Below are 17,147 nucleotides of genomic sequence, written 5' to 3'. Positions count from 1 at the left end.
TAAAAATGAATAGGCTCTAATGTTTTCTGATTTGAAAATATTTCAAATTTTTTGGAATTATTTTCCCCTCTTCAGCTGTGCAAGCGCTCTCAGCTCTGACCTCCTTATTAAAGGCTGCACAGCCACACAGCGGAGGTTTGGGTACGTTACCAACTTATCTACAGATGCATAATGTAAATCTGTTGAATGTGATGTGGGAGGGCTGAGAGAGCAAGAGTGAGAGAGAGAGAGAGAGATTGGCTCTGTTTTCATTCATCTGTCAAGAGAATTTCATGCAAACTTCTGAAAGGTCAGAAACTCTAAAATGTAAATGAGTTGCGTTTTCATCAAAGCCACTGTAAAAATGATGTGCTGTTCCACAGCAGGATTTTGAATAGAACTGATTTTAAAGAATAATAATCAATACCAGGGAAAGTCATTGTTATTTGATCAGGAGATAATATAGGCGCGAATTTGAGCTCATCTTATGACGGGAACACACAGACACCTAATTCATTTTTTACTGAATTATTTTATTAATTTATCCAAGTCAGACTTGTTTAAGGACTTTTTTTTCCATTTCATCCAGCTTATTTAATTGCCAGTATTCATAAAAAAAAGTATTCGAAAGTCATAAAGAAGTGTTGGTGACCTTGTTACTGAACCTGAGAGGAGATCGGCACAGACAACGAATACAGACAGACCTAGACATACAAAGGTTGCAGAACCAGACAAATAAGACCATTATGTCGCTTAGTAGAGATGGATGAGAGGCTCAGGTTCTTTGATGTACCATGAAGGAGTGATCCTTCCAGGGCTCCACTTTCTACAAGAGTTCGATTCACTCCAGCAGTGAAGCCAAAGAGGAACTCGTCTTGAGTGACCAGATTGACCTCTGAGTCTAAGTTCACTCTCAATCTCATGGCTGGAGACGAGCTCGACCTCAATTTTCTGTGAATTATACTATATGTAACACAGCTCCTGGAAATCCAAGGGAACACAATCCAGTTATTTACTTCAAATGATCAAAGGGGTTGAGTTAATGGGCTGTAATCTGTTTACCTCTTTGCAGTAAACAGATGAGAAAAGGCAGACTGAAACCAGGAGGGACGCTGGTGGAAAATAGAGAAAGCTACGAGACAGGGGACACAGAGAGGGAAAGCTAAATAAGTGACGAAGCAGGGAATCGTAATCTGGCACGGGAAAGAGAAAGCTCATTTAGAAGTTTTTTCTGGCTTTTTGTGTAAGAGATATTTCGGTACTGATTCCCTACATGAACCAAAGGCAGATTCTGTTCAAACTGCAGGCAAATTGCTTTGTATTGTGCTGTGATGAAGATGAAACCTTGAAACTCGATTTGTGTAGCATCCGGTAGAAAAGAATTGAGTCTCTGTCTTTGTGCATAAGTATTGTTTTCTCTGACAGTATGGGTTGAAACGCATCCCATAATGAAATCCAAAGGGCACCATGGTAGGTTTGGATTTGCAAAGAGTTCAGAGCTGAGAGGTCTCTGCAAACCAAACAATTGACAAACTAACATCACTAAACGCATCTTTTAATTTTTACAATGGAATACAATGCTTTCACACTTGTTGGGAAACATAACAACGAATCTAGAGGGTTCCTAATGAAAGATCACACACACTGTATATCCGTCTGTGCTGTTTTGATTGCTGGTTTGTTAACCTGTGAGCGACCCAATGTTCTTTAGGCGCGATATTAAATCAGTAAATGGAGTATATCTGACTGCTCATTTTGACCACTGAAAGAACGTGGTGCAGGGATACGACCTAATGGCGCAATAACATCAAAAACAGTCATGTATCCAAACCGACCCAACGTCCTTTCTTTGAAGGGACTTCAAAAGCGAGGAGCTCAAAAATAAACTGGAAGCCTCACTCTCCCAGCTCGGCATTCTAAAATACGACACGGGACCAAACATCACTAATGATGGCTCAAACGCAGTGCAACCACTGTGAAATCTTAAAGTAAATGCAGCTTTACTTAGCATTTTCTTTATGGGCTCGATGGAAATACGTGTTATTCTTATCCCTTTGTCCAATCTGTAGAATATTGCAAATGAATCTCACTTCGCAGGAGCGGAGGGCACTTATTGTCGGCTCATCAGACAGGCAGGTTGCCTCCACTCATTATGTCTGTGAGAGGAAAAGTTGGCTGTGTCTTTTGAACAGAAAATCCACAAAGCAGATTCAATCACGAAAGAGAAATCATTTTCAAGATTCTGACATTTTCTGTGTTTTAATGATACCACTCACGAGAAAATGGGAAAATGGCACTTGAGACATGTGTTGAACTCCCACAGCCCCAGCCGCCCATAAAACAAAAATACAGCAGGGAAAGGAACGTGTCAAACATCAACAGCATCGTCAGCCCACACAGACACGGCTGACATTTAAATACAGTTAGACATCCATCCTTCATCTCACGGTTTACGGACCAGAACATTCAGAACTTTTAAAATGAATGATTAAGAGCAAAACGCAGACACATAATCATCCGCTCTCCATTGTCAAACTTAACTACAAACTCGTATGTCAGGACAGACAGCAACTAAACTTTCTCCTAAATAGTTATAAACACAGTTACAAGACATTGTTATATTTTATAGGAAAAATTACACTGTTATTCACAAAGAGAGAAACAAAAGTCTTAATATCCACTGCATACATCATGTTCAGATTAAGACCAACGCGTTCTACTTTCTGTTCACGTAAATAAGCCCTCTTTAGAAACCCTTGTTTCAATCTTCTCATCACATCCTCAGAAAGAAACTTCAATCTACTAGCTATGTCGTCAGTGGTCTTCAGTGGCGGGAGATTTTCTCTTTCCCAGATGACAGATTCCATCTATATCTCTAGTTTCCTTTCCACACTGCTGCTATGGCAACAGTCAACCCCGGTGAAGGACCATGTGTGCACTCAACACACTGATGCCCACTGCACAGGGGAAGGGTCAAAGACAGAAAAATATTTGTGTACAGGTAGAGAGAGAATAGAAAAGAGCTTCTGGAGGACTAGGGGACCTCACATAACAGCGCAGAGGAAGAGATTAGAGAAGCTAATGTGGATGAGGCGTCCCTAGTAACAGTCAGGATTGTGTTCATCTCCAGCTGCAGAGGGAGGCTGAGATGCTATTTACCTGTGCATGAAAACATTAACAAGAAGCCTATTCCACAACAACAACGGGTTTTCAACGTTTTTCAGCCTGGTGCTATTTATAAATATACATTATTATTATCATTTTGCATTCAATATTAAGCTATATAAATATAAGTTTCAACTTTAAACATAGCCCAATTAGCTGACTTTTAGATGTCTGACTCTGAGGAGAAGAACCCAACTTCCAACCTTGGATGAATGGATGTTGAGGGAGCGAGCTGCACTGTTAGCTTCTCTTCTGATAATTTTGCAGCATGTGATTTCAAGTGGGGACTGAACAGGCTAGGCCTTGTGATTGGCTCAACAGCGATAGGGGCGGGGCTTACTGTGTACAGGAGGGCTAGATTGACCGGCCTCAATGCTCTGTGTGAAAAGGTGTGGTGTTGAGACAGCGCTGAGTGAAAGATAGCATCTTCTGCCTCCATTTATAAAGTATGTTGGAGGAAGAAATATATGAAAAAAAGTCTAATCAACCAAAGATTTTGTGGTCTCCCCGCAGTACCTCCGCAGACCCCCTGCTGAAGACCTAGGATTTTTAATGGGCTTTGAGTGAAAGAAAGAGCGGCAAGTATAGAGTGGTGACAGCAAAAGAGTTCTGTTCATACACTACCAATATATTTAAGCTTTGCTCTTGACAACATTTGAGATTTGAATTATACACAAAGGTAACGTAAGCAGCCAGAGCCTTCAACAAAATGATCCAGTGAGAAAGCATCTTATGATTGAGAGAGCATCATTAAGTAACATAAAATAAATATAGGAAATGTCAAACTGTCCCTTTTCCTAGCTATCAGCAAACACAAAGTTCAACTACCTTCCGTAAAACAAATTTCCAGGTTTTCCGTGACAAGTGGACAAAAAGAATGACAGGCAGACGTCATGTGAACCAACTTTAAGACACCCCTCAGAGACTGAGACCTAGCCAGCGGCAGTCACGGAAGTTATTCCATCTCTCCTGTTGCCAAAATAAGAGCTGATAAGGTACTCCCAGGAGCTGTAAAGTCCTGACACTTTAGCCACTTTAATCCGTGATAACCCCTGGTGAGCAGGTCCGCTGACGCCAGCCCCACACACACACACACAGCCTGCACCCTGCTGAGATAGAGCTTCAACTCGGCTTTGATGGCCTGTGAAGCTGGTGCCTCCATCAAAGCTAAAGTTGACATCAAACCAAAAAAAAAAAAAAAAAAAAAAAAAAAAAAAACCTGGCTGGCACAGGTGTAGCTGGAGCTGAAGGTGACAGATGCGGTATACACCAAGAGTGTGAGAGCGCCCGCAGTAAATTCCACAACTAGTGTGGCAGCATGACGCGTGGACAGGGCGGCGGTAATCTAAAGGTTAGCTCTGCTCCAGCTGGGAGGCTCACTGGTCAATAGTGAATTTATGAATGTGTGTGTAAGGACGTGAATGTCAAGCTGGGCCATTCTAAAAAAGACGAGCTCAGCTCAGCAAAGCCTTCATTCTTGGATAAATATAAAAGTCTTATAAAAATGCTTTGGCCTCTGTGAGGACCGTGAATGCTTCACGCAGGCTCATTGAAGCCTTAAATAGCACCATAATGGACGGCTTGGATGGCGCCCAGGGCGACGTCATTTTTCTTCTTTTGCTTGCAGTGGTGCGGTGGCAATTGGATAATCAGGGTGCACAGCTAACAGAAGGTGGATATTTAATCTCAGCCTCCTACGTACATTAACGGTAATTACGCCGCCATTGTTTTGAACTGTACTTTGTAATTAGGTGAGAAGAGAGAATTTCACAAGGACTGAATGAATGAATGAACGTGCGACTTGGATGAAAACTCATCCAAAAATATTCTGTTGAGGGACAGTTAAAAATATGAAACTACATGTCATTCCAGTAACAGGTACGATGTTGCTGGATTTTATTGTTATTGGCACTCGTGTGGTGTGATTTAAGGAAATACCCTCCAGCAATCCCAGTCTCATTTAGCCGATTAAAGGCTCCAGTTATCGTGGACCCTGACAGGATTACTAGCTCTGCTGACTCACAATTTCAGTCATTCCTTTATATGGAGCCAATCATGACAACAGTTTTATTTGGAGAACAGTCTAATGCCCTGTTCACGTCTTACATTGATATAAACCGAGTGAGTCAATCAGATGTGGGCAGCTCTAAATGCATGATGCATTTCAGACTGTGGTATAGATCACAGGTTTAAGAGAACATTTTGGTTCTTAAAAACAAGCTATTGTATGTTTTTGGTCCACATAGCTCTTTTTACTAAATGAGAAATAATAATAATAATTTTAAAAAACAACCGCTTTGTTAAACTCAGCTAAAGTGATATCTAGGCAAGCATAAAAAGAAGGCCTAATTAACTATAGAACTGCTTCTCGGTAAGTCATTATTTATTAAAGCTGCATTTCTAGTGTCCATATTCATGTGTTTAAGTGGTCTTCCAAAGCTGTAAGCATTACCTTCAATGATTTCTTTTACTGCAGTTATGAAGATGGTGTTTCAATTGATGGTTCTCAGTTGCACCCTACATAGAGGCAAGTGAAGTCTTTATTCTGCTTCTAGGGATGAGAACTGAGCAGATTTTATAAATATCAATTCAGCTGCCAAATCTGCTTATTGATTCTATTCATTCTCGACTCCCTCATCTATTGCCGATCAGTCTCCTGTTTGGAAAAAAGTAGTCCCACACCATTTTATTATCTGTCGCTTGAACATGTTAAACGCCGAACAATAACTTGAGTGTTATATTACTTTGAATTAATAATACAATTTAACTAATAAAATGCTTCTCCTGGCTTGGAGCCAGAGTCGTGTTGCCTCCTCCTTCAGAGCTAAGGCTTTCACGTCTGCCTGTCTAAGTAGATGAAACAAGAGAATATTGGTACAGAATACGTTTTCTGTTCTGTTTTCATAGTCTGAGTGTTCCTGCTGCTCATAAGAGCTAGTGAGTCAGTACATCTATCCTTACCCTCGTCAATGGAGGTCACAGTCCTGCTTGTTTGGCAGCAGCAGCACTTGTACATAGGCCGTCATCAATATAGAATAATATATAATCTTGAAACCTAAGTTCCAGTTTTAGCGTGTTGCTGGTTCTAAATCAGAACTGGTTTTCGGTATCACTCCTCTCTGGTTCTGGGTAAACTTATACTTTCTCTTTCCCAGTTTCCCTCGCTTCTATCAAAAATCTATTTTCATGGCCAAACACACACAGGTGAAAAGTGTGTTGTACTGACACGCTATCAGAGTGGTTTAGACAGGCCTGCTTCACGCCTACGTACCTGCTAATAAGACAGATCCATCAGAACACAGCGAGGAAAAATGTAACCTGGGCCTTCGTCGTGTAGTATGGAGAGATGGAGGAAAGAGTGGGTAAGAGAGAGGGAGCAGTACTGGGAGTGTGGTGTAAAGGAAAGAGGAAAAGACAAATTAGCAACGGGGATGGAGGGAATGATGCATGGAGAAAGGCCAGAACTAGAAGGAAAACAAATGAGATTACAGTAAAGAGCCACTGGTGAGTGGAGTGATGAGGGAGCTCAGCGACCCAGCTACTGCAGATGCAGGGTGGTATAAAAAGAAGTATATTTATGGTCAGTGCCAGACAAGGGAGGCTGACAGAAACGCACTTCCTGCCCACTTGAGAAAAAATAATCTTCGCTTCATTTTCAATGCTAAAAATAAAAATAAAAAAAGTATTTTCTGTGGAGCAGCCAGGTGCATTAGAGTCCACCACAAAATTAGCCACCATCACATGTGAGTATTCAGCATGCATACTGTGCAGTGATTCAAACAGTTAAGTGTGAAAGAATTATGCACATCACGCTGACTATATTTGTAAAGAAGGAAAGAGAAAAAGAAAGTAAAGATCAGGTAAAGGATAAATGTCAGAAGAATCAAAAGGGAGAAAAAAGGAGAGAATAAAATCAGCATAATGCTGACAAAAAAGGGCTTTGACAGAAAATAGGAGAAGCAGGGACAGTACAGGAAGCAAAACGACAGAGAAATAGCGGGGCAGGGAGAAATTGGGAGAACAGGAAATGGAAACCAATGAGATGATGACAGGAAGGGAAAAAATGAAAAGAGAAAATAGAACTTGTGCCCGCGCAGAGAAACTTCATTACGTTAAAGTGTGCTCTGCGTTAGATTAGCAGCTACAAAAGCTGTATTAACTGCTCTCCATTGAAGTACCAACTAATTTTGGCTCAGATGTGCTTGGGAAAATGACAGCTGATGTAACTGTAGATATAATGTAACATTAAAACAACATTAAGCCACAAAGATTTGTGTGTCAGAAACTAAAGAAAAATATCCATATACACAATGGAGATACATTCTTTGAGGCTTTAAAAGCTTAAACACCAAAACCCTCATCTGAGACTCTATGAGATTAAATAAACAACTTTTTATAACACAAAGAAGATGTACTTTCATTCATGTCACCAGTGTAACAGGTACTTTAGGGCACTTCTAAGACTTGTGTATTTGCCTTGTCCCTTTATTCAAAAGCTTTGTGAACAATGGATTGTAAGTTTTGATTCAATGTAATAAAAGCAACAGGAGAACAGACTTCAGTTTCTACAAGTAAGGGGGATAAGAAGTTTTTTTGGTAATGCCTAGACCATGCACATTTTGTTTCAATAATCAATAGATTATTTACATAAAAATATAAAAAAGTATATATCTACATTTGCTACGGATAAAATAATTAAATCATCCATGAGCAAAAAAAAAAAAAAAAAAAAAAAAAAAAATGCTGTAGCTCAAATACCAAAGATCGGCCTTTTACTGCTGGTGGAAGTCCTGGTTCACTCAGTTCTTGAGTGTACTTTAAGTTAAGCCGGTACGTTGACAGCACTGATCCCACCTCCCCAAGCTCTAGATGAAGTCGACTTCATCTAGACTCTGGAGACATTTTACATTTTTAAATCCAGACAGGGGAGGAAGCTAAAGTCGATAGAGAGAGTCACATAAAAGTTATGCTGTTGTTGGATATAGTTGTGCAGCATTTAAAGGTGTTGTAAGCTCACACAGATGTTTTTACTCTAGCTGATAAGACCTGCTTTCAAGTTTGAGTAAAGCAAACTCCATGCACACAAAAATTATAAAGTCACAAGTAGTGCCAAGGTCTAAGCACACACAGGTTGACTCAGCCAGAATGTGTTTATTTAGCCTCACTGGCATCAATGGCCACAGTGCCTGAGATCAAATTATATACACACATCACCACAGCTAGACAGTCAGCCACACAAACATTCATCACACACCCAGAGGCATACTAATCAAAATACTGATGTTACCAGGAGGCAAAAGAAAGCACAAATGATATCTAGCAGTCAGCAGCATGAGCACATGGAACACCTTGAATTTTTACTCGCTAAAAAAATGTGCTAAAAAATCTGAATTTCTTAACTGTAAGTCTCCCCGAGATTTATAAATAGCAAACAAGCTAACGTAGCCTGAAAAAGTCCTGATTCATGGCCGAGACAGAGGCATAAAAAATTAGAGTGAAAATAATAATAATAATAATCATGCTTATATTATATCACAGGGGTCCTAATACTGATCTTTGTGGCACACCTTTTCCAAAATCTGGGGCTTCATTTGAGATCATACACAATCGTTTAAAAAGGTGTAAGCTCGTTTTAAAAGCAACAATGAAATCGAGGAGAATGACGAGCCTTAGACACCGTAGGAGTCTTTTTCTGACCTTTTCTTTCCAAGAGTCATAATCAAATGTTAAATTGTACGTTTTCCGCAAAGGAATGATTTCTGTATCGACTGTTTTAGATTTATTCTTTCACAGAATGTATTCTGCAAGGTGACATTTAACTTTAGCGACATCTCCCGAGGAATGGAAGAGGAATGGAAGAGGAGCTGGAGCATTCAGAGCCGGTTCCAGACTGCAGACTACAACGGCAAAGCAAATAAATAAGACACAGGAACACTTTCAAACTTTTCCACTGAATTTTGAGTTTTATTCCAGCTAAACCAATCTGATTCACAGGAAGGAAGTCAGGAGGAAAAGTTTTTCTTTTCACAAGGCACACTTAAGTTTGTAGAAAGCTCTCCAAATCCAACACACTGCTTGACTCGTTTTCATTTTATGATTACCTAACCAGTGGATCTTTCTGGATTCTAGCAACTACACCGGGTCATTTTCAATTCCGTTCTCTTATTGACCTACAAAAGATGAGAGTATTCAGTGTCTTGTAACTGAGAGATTTCCTCTATTGTGGTGAAAGTCTGGTGTCGGGTTTAGCCGCTGGCAGGGAATCTTTGCCTCAACAAAGCCTTGCGAGTGCTATACAAACTCTCTCCTAAAGAGCTGTGTGTAAGCAGTCTGGCTTGTTTATTCCAGGGGGACTTGCACTCACAGGGTCTTTTACAGTGATAAAGCATCATTGGTGAGGTAGAATAAAGACAGAAAACAGGAGGAACCAGCTCCCCTCATTTTTTCCTTACCTTTGTAAACATCCAGTTATTTTTCTGCACCTTGGATTTTTATGCTAAGCTAATCTAATCAGCTGCTACATTATATTTAAAGACAGAACCGTACTGATCTTCTCAACTGCTGGCTCACTTTTAGTAAGAAATGGAAAGCAGAGAAACAGATGCAACTTAAAGTAGACTACAGTCACCTGCATTTGATAGATTTAACAGGAAGAGAGAGCTATATATATATATATATTTCACTCATTCCTGGTGGAGCTCTGCCACACACCAAAGAAAACAATATAACAGCAGCACTGTATGTCCTTGACAAATCCACCAACTTTTACTTTTTTCATCCTCTTTGCATTTCTTTGTTTAAAAGCCAGCAGGCATGACTCAAGACAAAGTTGAACTTTTTTGTAGAATCTCCCATCTGCCCATTGAATGAAAAGTTTATTCTGCTAAATTTATGAAAAATATGTGCACTATAACTTCAAGGCTCGGCTAAGAACTTTTCAAAGTCATTGTCAAGAAGAAGAACATAACAAACCATAAAAAAAGCAACATACACAGAAGAAGAAAATGATTTTCTGTAAATCATGTCAAATTTTCCTTATTTTTTGTTTCAGTTTAGAGTGACTTAAATAAGAGCTCTGTCCATGGACCAAAGTACTAAAATATTTTAGCTGATAAAAATCTCACAACAGCTAAAGAAGCTAAACATAGTTTCAGACTCTTTTTGTTTTTTGGCCATTTTTGTGTGGCTATGACCGCAGACAAAAAACAAATTCAATCACTCACTGTTCCTGCAGGATGTAGTCCACGCTCTCTGGAGAAATCTGTCCACTCACAGGATGGTGAAACGCTGTGATCCTCTGGTTATGACTGGAGTGAAAGAGAGGGTGAGAGAGAGGAGATAAAATTAGCAACACTGGTTATACACTAAACACTGTGAAGGCATCACTCTGGATTTTCACCCCGACTGTGTTCACAAATACTACACACACACACGAGCCGATCATTCCCCAGAACAGCAGCGGCTCGGAAGCTCCGTCCAACCTCTCCACCCTGATGGGCCTTCGTCCCTGACTTTCCCGGCCCCGTGTAGAATGTGAGGGGTGACTGCAGGACCACTACCCACCCACTCGCTCACCCCACCCCACCCCACCCCACCCATCCCGCGCAGCCAGTGTGGAACAAAGTGTCGGGCTCAGCACAAATACCCGACAGTGAAGGCCTGGGCCTCCATCAGTTATAGACTCAGCCACTCAGTCATTCTAAGCTTCAACCAGAGTGTAAAAGGATTCGACTGAGTAAACAACACAGGGTGGCATGGAGGGTCACAGCGCGTGTGTGTGGACATTGTACGTGTGTCAGCTTGTGTGGTCAGGAAGCCGCCTTTCCAATAGTCCTGAAATGTTTCACAATAGATGGGTGGTAATTATTAAATTCAAGTTAGTGTTGGAAGTTTATGGAGACGGAGAGTGGTCGTCTCTGACAAAGATAAACCTAGTTTAACCTCAACCTAATGTGACGACTGAATATTAATGTTAATAAGTGTTTATTGTTTGTGCAAGTGTTAAAAAACACATGCCTATGAATGGCACATTAATCACTAATCAAATTTCGTTTCAGACATATTTTTTAATCAAATTCAGTAATTGTTAAAATAAGCGACTAATTACTAAGTGATAGAAAAGTAATCTCCAGGTACCGATGCATTCACACCCTCAGGAGTCTAATACGCAGGGACAACGGTGCCTCACAGAGTGCACAAGTAAGAACAGCTTTAGTGACCTTACAGTGCTCCAGCGGAGCTGCTTAGTAGTCAACAACAGCAGCACTGGATGAGTAACACACAACACACACTCAGCAAACAATGCCCATATGTATAGAGGCTCAGAAGCCTTCCTAGGCTCTCAACACAATCAACGTGTAGTAAGACTATTTTCCATTCAGCAGCAGCTCGCATTACTCACGCCGCACAGATTCCTGCTCGATGTAGCGGGAGATCACATCCTACAAGAGTACAGGGTTTCCCAGGAGACCAGGTGACATGGCAGCAGCAGGCTCCATAACAGGGACTCACAAAGTCATCATTAGCTCACAGCATGAGACCCGGGCACAACGTGTCACGTGACCCTTCGGTTACTGACTTCCTTCAAGTCAAGTTTGCTTACACTGCTAACATGAGCATTACTATTTAAAAATGAGCATAGATGGACATGTTTCAGAACATATGCAGGGATAGTTGTCTCTAGATTTGAGTTAGAGTTGGGCTATTGTGTTGAGGTTAACGCAGATGACAACAAATGTAATTAAAATCTAAATTAAAATGATGGTTTTCTTTATGGATACTGAGAAATAATGTCTCAGGGAACTGAGAAGACGAAGAAAATGGATCTGAAATAACATCGGAGTCTGTTCTTCTTCAGACTCCAAAATGAAGAACATATCTTTTTTTTTTTTTCATTCCTCAGAGGAAAAGATGACAGCTTACGTTGCTATCGTGATTCTAGAGATCCCACTGCTGGTGCTATGGCTTGAATGAATTTGCCCTTTTCTCCTACTGCTGTCTGTTGTAGGCTGATAAGCACAAATAAAGAAGAACATCGGGAGCATAATGCAGTGGCCCTAACAAAAAACCCTGATCTTCTCAGCTCCAGGGAAAGGTGTTCACGTTAACACAAAGCTCATGTAACAGCTGGCCATAGAAAATCTCCACAGAGCGAAATGCAAAGCAGGGCGCTGAAAAGCACGGAGAACCTTTGCTCCTAATCTACAAAGAAGGGAAGTAGCACACTACTGGAGATGGTGTTCGTCACGCTGCCAGAGGAGTGTATTTTAGAGGACAAAAACACCCAGTCCTCTGGAGTAGCACCCCTCAAGGGAATACGCGCAATGTTTCTACATAATAAGGAGCCCCACAAAGCAGTCAGGAGGACTGAATCGTCTGGAAGAATTATATCTAAAAAATAAATAAATAAATAAAATAAAACAGTTGTTGCAGGAAAACAGTGTGGCTGACTGGTGTAGATTCGTGCACAATTCAACTAATAACAAATAAGAAAATTTAAATATCAACCTGTCTGTCTAGATCCATACAACTACATTATTAGTTTACAGTATTAGGTGAGGTAAATGCGTGGTGGCCTCAATAATGTTTGTCTCGATAAACAACCTGAAGGCTCAAAACAACACATCACCCAAGGTTTAAACAATGATTTAACTTCGATGGCAGCACTGCCACAATCTTTCATTCACACAAAAGTGTAAAAAGTAACACGCGCATGTACAATTCACAGATGTCCCATGAAATTAAATGCAGTGTGTTAAATCTCTGTCTTTTGCCAGATTATTAAAGGGTAGATAAGCCTTTACGAACGCCGAGCTCACTCATCCGCCACAAATCCTCCCAGTGAGCCCGGCCGTAAATTCGGATATCGATCGCACGCGTTCAAAAACCTTGTTTATTTCTGAGCGGATGTGTGAAGCACTTCATCGGGGACGCTGGTAAATCCACATCAGATTGCTCTCAGAATATGAATGGGAACGGCGCGTAAGTGTCCTGAGGGGTTGTTTATCAGCGGCAGTCATCTCATTCTGCAGCGAGGTTCAGAATAGTACAAGACATAATAGACGCGAATAGTGTCATTTCAGAAGAACGCAGGGAATGGTGACCCAGGCCGACCGGGAAAAAAAAAGGATGAAACCTGCGCTAAAAGCTTTATATAGCACCCTTTTAACAATGCCCTTTAACGCTGGAAATGAAAGACCTGTTCACAATGTACCTTCTGTCATCTCTTTTTCTCAGTGTTTATAGAATACACACACACACACACGCTCACATGCACCCACGCACGCACGCACGCACGCGCACGCACGCACGCACGCACACACACACGCACACACGCACACACACACACACACGCTCACATGCACGCACACACACACACACGCTCACATGCACGCACACACACACACACACGCACACACGCACACACACACACGCACACACGCACACACACACACACACGCTCACATGCACGCACGCACGCACGCACACACACACACACACACACAGTTCATTTAAAACATGATTGGTCCATTTCCCATATATAATAATATTCTTTTGAGTGGCTCAAAGTCAAAGGGTCCGCTCAATTAAAAAGAGAATAATCATCTGATTTTTCCCCCTCAGATCTACATTGTATTTTAGTGTCTTTCGGCTAAAAAAAGCCCTATGAAAGGTAGAATGGAACACTGTAACACGACGATCTAAACCAAAATGGCATTAAGTCTTTACGTTTCATCTCCATTTGAGAGACCATGCACCATATGTGCACGTGACATTTCCTGTGACTTGATTGACCACAGTCAGGAATACACACGGTACCTGCACAGCAAACCGCTGACATAAAGGAGCACATTTCACAGCAGTTTTACAATCCTGACTGGGTCCGATATCAAGTTTCACGTCATGAAACACATGGAGACAAATTCACTGAACTCTCTGCTGGATGATTGGCTTCCCCTTTAGTGCAGTGCCAGATGTGTACACCGATCAGCCACAACATTATGACCACCAACAGGAGGAGTAGATAACATCGACTTCGATCTTGTAACAATTCAGTTTTCTGCTGGGAAACTTTTGTGTTCACGTGGATGTTACTTAGACATGTAGCACCCACCTAGACTGGACCAGACACCCCCACCCCATAGCAATGACACACCATTCAAAAAAATGGTTACGGTGGTTTTAATTGGTTAGCTGAGTGTAAACTGTCCAGTTGTAGAAGTCCTCTGTGAACGCCCTCTGCTCCTTCCTAGTGTCTAAGAATTCTAATCAGACTCTTAACAATGAGTGACCCACGTAATATTCAGTTTGGCCCAGATATCCATAATCACCATTTGGTAACAAGAGAAGCCCAAAAGGAAGGATTTGACATTTGATGGATGCGCTGCATAAGGCACACCTCCTCCCATAGAAACTTAGGCCCATAAAAAGTTATCTGGAAACATAAAGGCCTTCTTGTGGTGCCACGTGTTTCTGTCCTGGGTTGAGATGAATTCAGTGTACTTGAAGAAAAACGAGTGAAAACATTAGAACAGCAGTGCATGTGGCTTGTGTGAGTGCCTTCACTGTGTTCCTGTTTTATATCTCACATTATTTTCTCCTACTGTACGAACCTGACGCACGGCATCAGCCGAGCTTTAAATATGAAGCTCAGAAAAGCTATTAAACAACAGGGTGCACCATCGAGACAGGCAAACTCTACGGGGTACACCGAAAAAAATAAATGAGTAAGAGGGCCCCAGATGCTACGTTTTGGCATATTTTTAATCTCATTAAAACTAGGGTATGAAAGCCTTAGAATTCATCAGCAATACTCCACAACCTCTCAAACCTTCAATGAGCACAAGAACCAACAGTTCCACATCTTTGTTGCTAATAAATTTGACCAAGCGACTAAAAATGACCAAAGTAAAGCTACTTCCTGCATTGGTTCAGGTGTTTATGTCACTACACTAAGTTAGTTTTACTCTTTACTGCAATATCCACATTCGAACACCTACTTTTCAGCTGACTATAATAACCTTGTAGCTCACCTTCTCCTGCCATAGTATCTCTGCAGGCATGAGAGACTTACATAACAGCCATATCATTAAAAGAGCTACATCTCAAAAAAGCCCACTGATTAAAATAGCCCACTTGAGGCTGACACTACGCACGCAGCTTTCCATGTAAGGTTTGCTGTTTACCTGCAGGGCTGAGGAGATATGACTCTGGTCTAGTCACAGGAAGCACGACGTGCAAATATGAAGAAGAGGTAGAGGTTTCTCAGTACTGATTATTGTGTTTCCTACCAATATACTTTTATTGATACCCAAAAAGCCTATTTGTATCAAATGGATATAAAAATCAAACCCAGTCTTGTGTTTTTTTCTTCTAATTAGTATATTACTATTATGGAATAACCTGTACATTATAGGCCAGATTTTATTGTTTCTGATTCAAACCTTCCTATGAGGGACGTACAGAAAAAGAGTGTAATCTGTGAAAGGAAACTATAACAACCCCAAAACAGAACGATCAAACAATCAACATCTTTTTTATTTTTATGCCCTCTTCACTGCTGTCACTCCTGTGTTTTAGTTCTGCTTCCACGTGGTTTTTCCGTTGCAATCAGCAGAAGACTGTGATTATGTTAATCTCAGACAGGCTCATTATTACAGTGCATTCTTTGTTGAAGAGGGTGAACGTGAACGTGAACGTGAATAGTTGTGCGCCTCCCTTTGAAAGCCCTGTGACTGATGGGCGTGAGTCCACGGTGCGCTTCGCCTCCCGCCCTGTGCCAGGTATTTATCAGGAGAACCAGGTACAGCTGACAGACGGACAGTTGTTTCAGCGCTGAGCGACAGTGAACGTGGCATGCTTCAGTCAAAACAATCAAAGTCATTGCGGTGCCGCCCCTGTGACCCATCTGATCTGATGAGATGCACTCCCACACTGTTCCTGACACACACACAAAAAAAACAAAAAAAAACAACCTGACATAGAACCCAGCTGTACAGCTCAGACGGCTCATCACTGAGCTGTCTGCCCCGGTGACATCTCTCCCTTTCATTGTAGCGCTGACTGCCAGCCGTTAATTTGGGGTTTGGTGACATGACATGAAATATCTAAAAGAATATATATATATATATAAAAAAAAAAAAAAAAACAAACTTGTGGACGCATTCCACCAAACACAGAAACTCAACAAGACAAAATGTTCAGACGAAAATAGCTCATTAGTTTGTTTCCTGAGAAAAAGCCCAGATCCAAAGGCTGCTTCTCCTTACATGCTGGTTTACTGCTTTCATTTTCTGATTGTTTTGGTCTTCTGTTGATCCCCATTCATCAGGAGAGCTCCCCTGCAGCTGAAGCAGACATTGTTTCTCACTAAATGGAAGGTTTGGCATTAGGGGATTAAAGCGTGGCTCACTTTACAAGACCCTCTTGACCGCTGAGCTGCCGTCAGCTGCTTCGCTCCGCGCCTCTGTTTGACTTTTTTGCCCCGCGTGACATTTATGGAGGACGGGCGGTAAAAAAAACCTCGGGGGTTACGTAAACACCGCGCCGCCCGTGACACGACTCGCACAACGCGGCCCGCTTCTCATGCAAACACACATGATCCGACACGATCTCCCTCAGCGGGTAGGACCCCGCGCTGCACCTGCTGTCATGTGACCTGGGTGTCACCCTGCTCCCCAGGAACTCCGCCTGCTTTCCTCATGCTGGATCCGGCAGTCAACTCACATTACCACCAGAGCAGTGCCGAGGAGCAACGATCCCGCTGACGGAAAAGGAATTGTCGCCGTCCTAAAACCACATTTTACTCCGGTTTGCCCCCTTCCTCTCCGCGCTCTTGCCAGAAATAGTTGGCGCATCTTGATAATCAATGCTCCTTCTGAGCAAAACTGAGAAAGTGTGCCAACTGTACCGTGGAGTCAGCCAGGGGTGCTCCCCCCCCCAGACGTTTGCTTTGCGAGTTTAGACCATAAGTCATGATTATCTAAACACTGTTTGGGGAAACA

General features: G+C 41.7%; 1 protein-coding gene across 18 annotated transcripts in view; it reads right to left on the bottom strand.

Annotated features, from left to right (window-relative positions):
- The window catches only part of LOC125014947 (pleckstrin homology domain-containing family A member 7-like), a 141,276-nt gene that overhangs the window by 67,231 nt on the left and 56,898 nt on the right, over positions 1-17,147 (bottom strand). For 17 of the 18 annotated variants that reach the window (XM_047596515.1, XM_047596514.1, XM_047596518.1 and 14 more), the window contains one exon: positions 10,368-10,451. In XM_047596515.1, the coding sequence (XP_047452471.1) occupies positions 10,368-10,451 (84 nt within the window). Of the gene's footprint in view, positions 1-10,367; positions 10,452-10,571; positions 10,694-17,147 lie in introns of those variants that run through there. The other variant, XM_047596525.1, reaches the window with a different exon arrangement.

Source organism: Mugil cephalus, chromosome 10 (assembly GCF_022458985.1).
Source record: "Mugil cephalus isolate CIBA_MC_2020 chromosome 10, CIBA_Mcephalus_1.1, whole genome shotgun sequence".
NCBI lineage: Eukaryota > Metazoa > Chordata > Actinopteri > Mugiliformes > Mugilidae > Mugil > Mugil cephalus.
The sequence above is the reverse complement of the archived record's forward strand: the minus strand, read 5'-3'. Positions and strand labels throughout refer to the sequence as shown.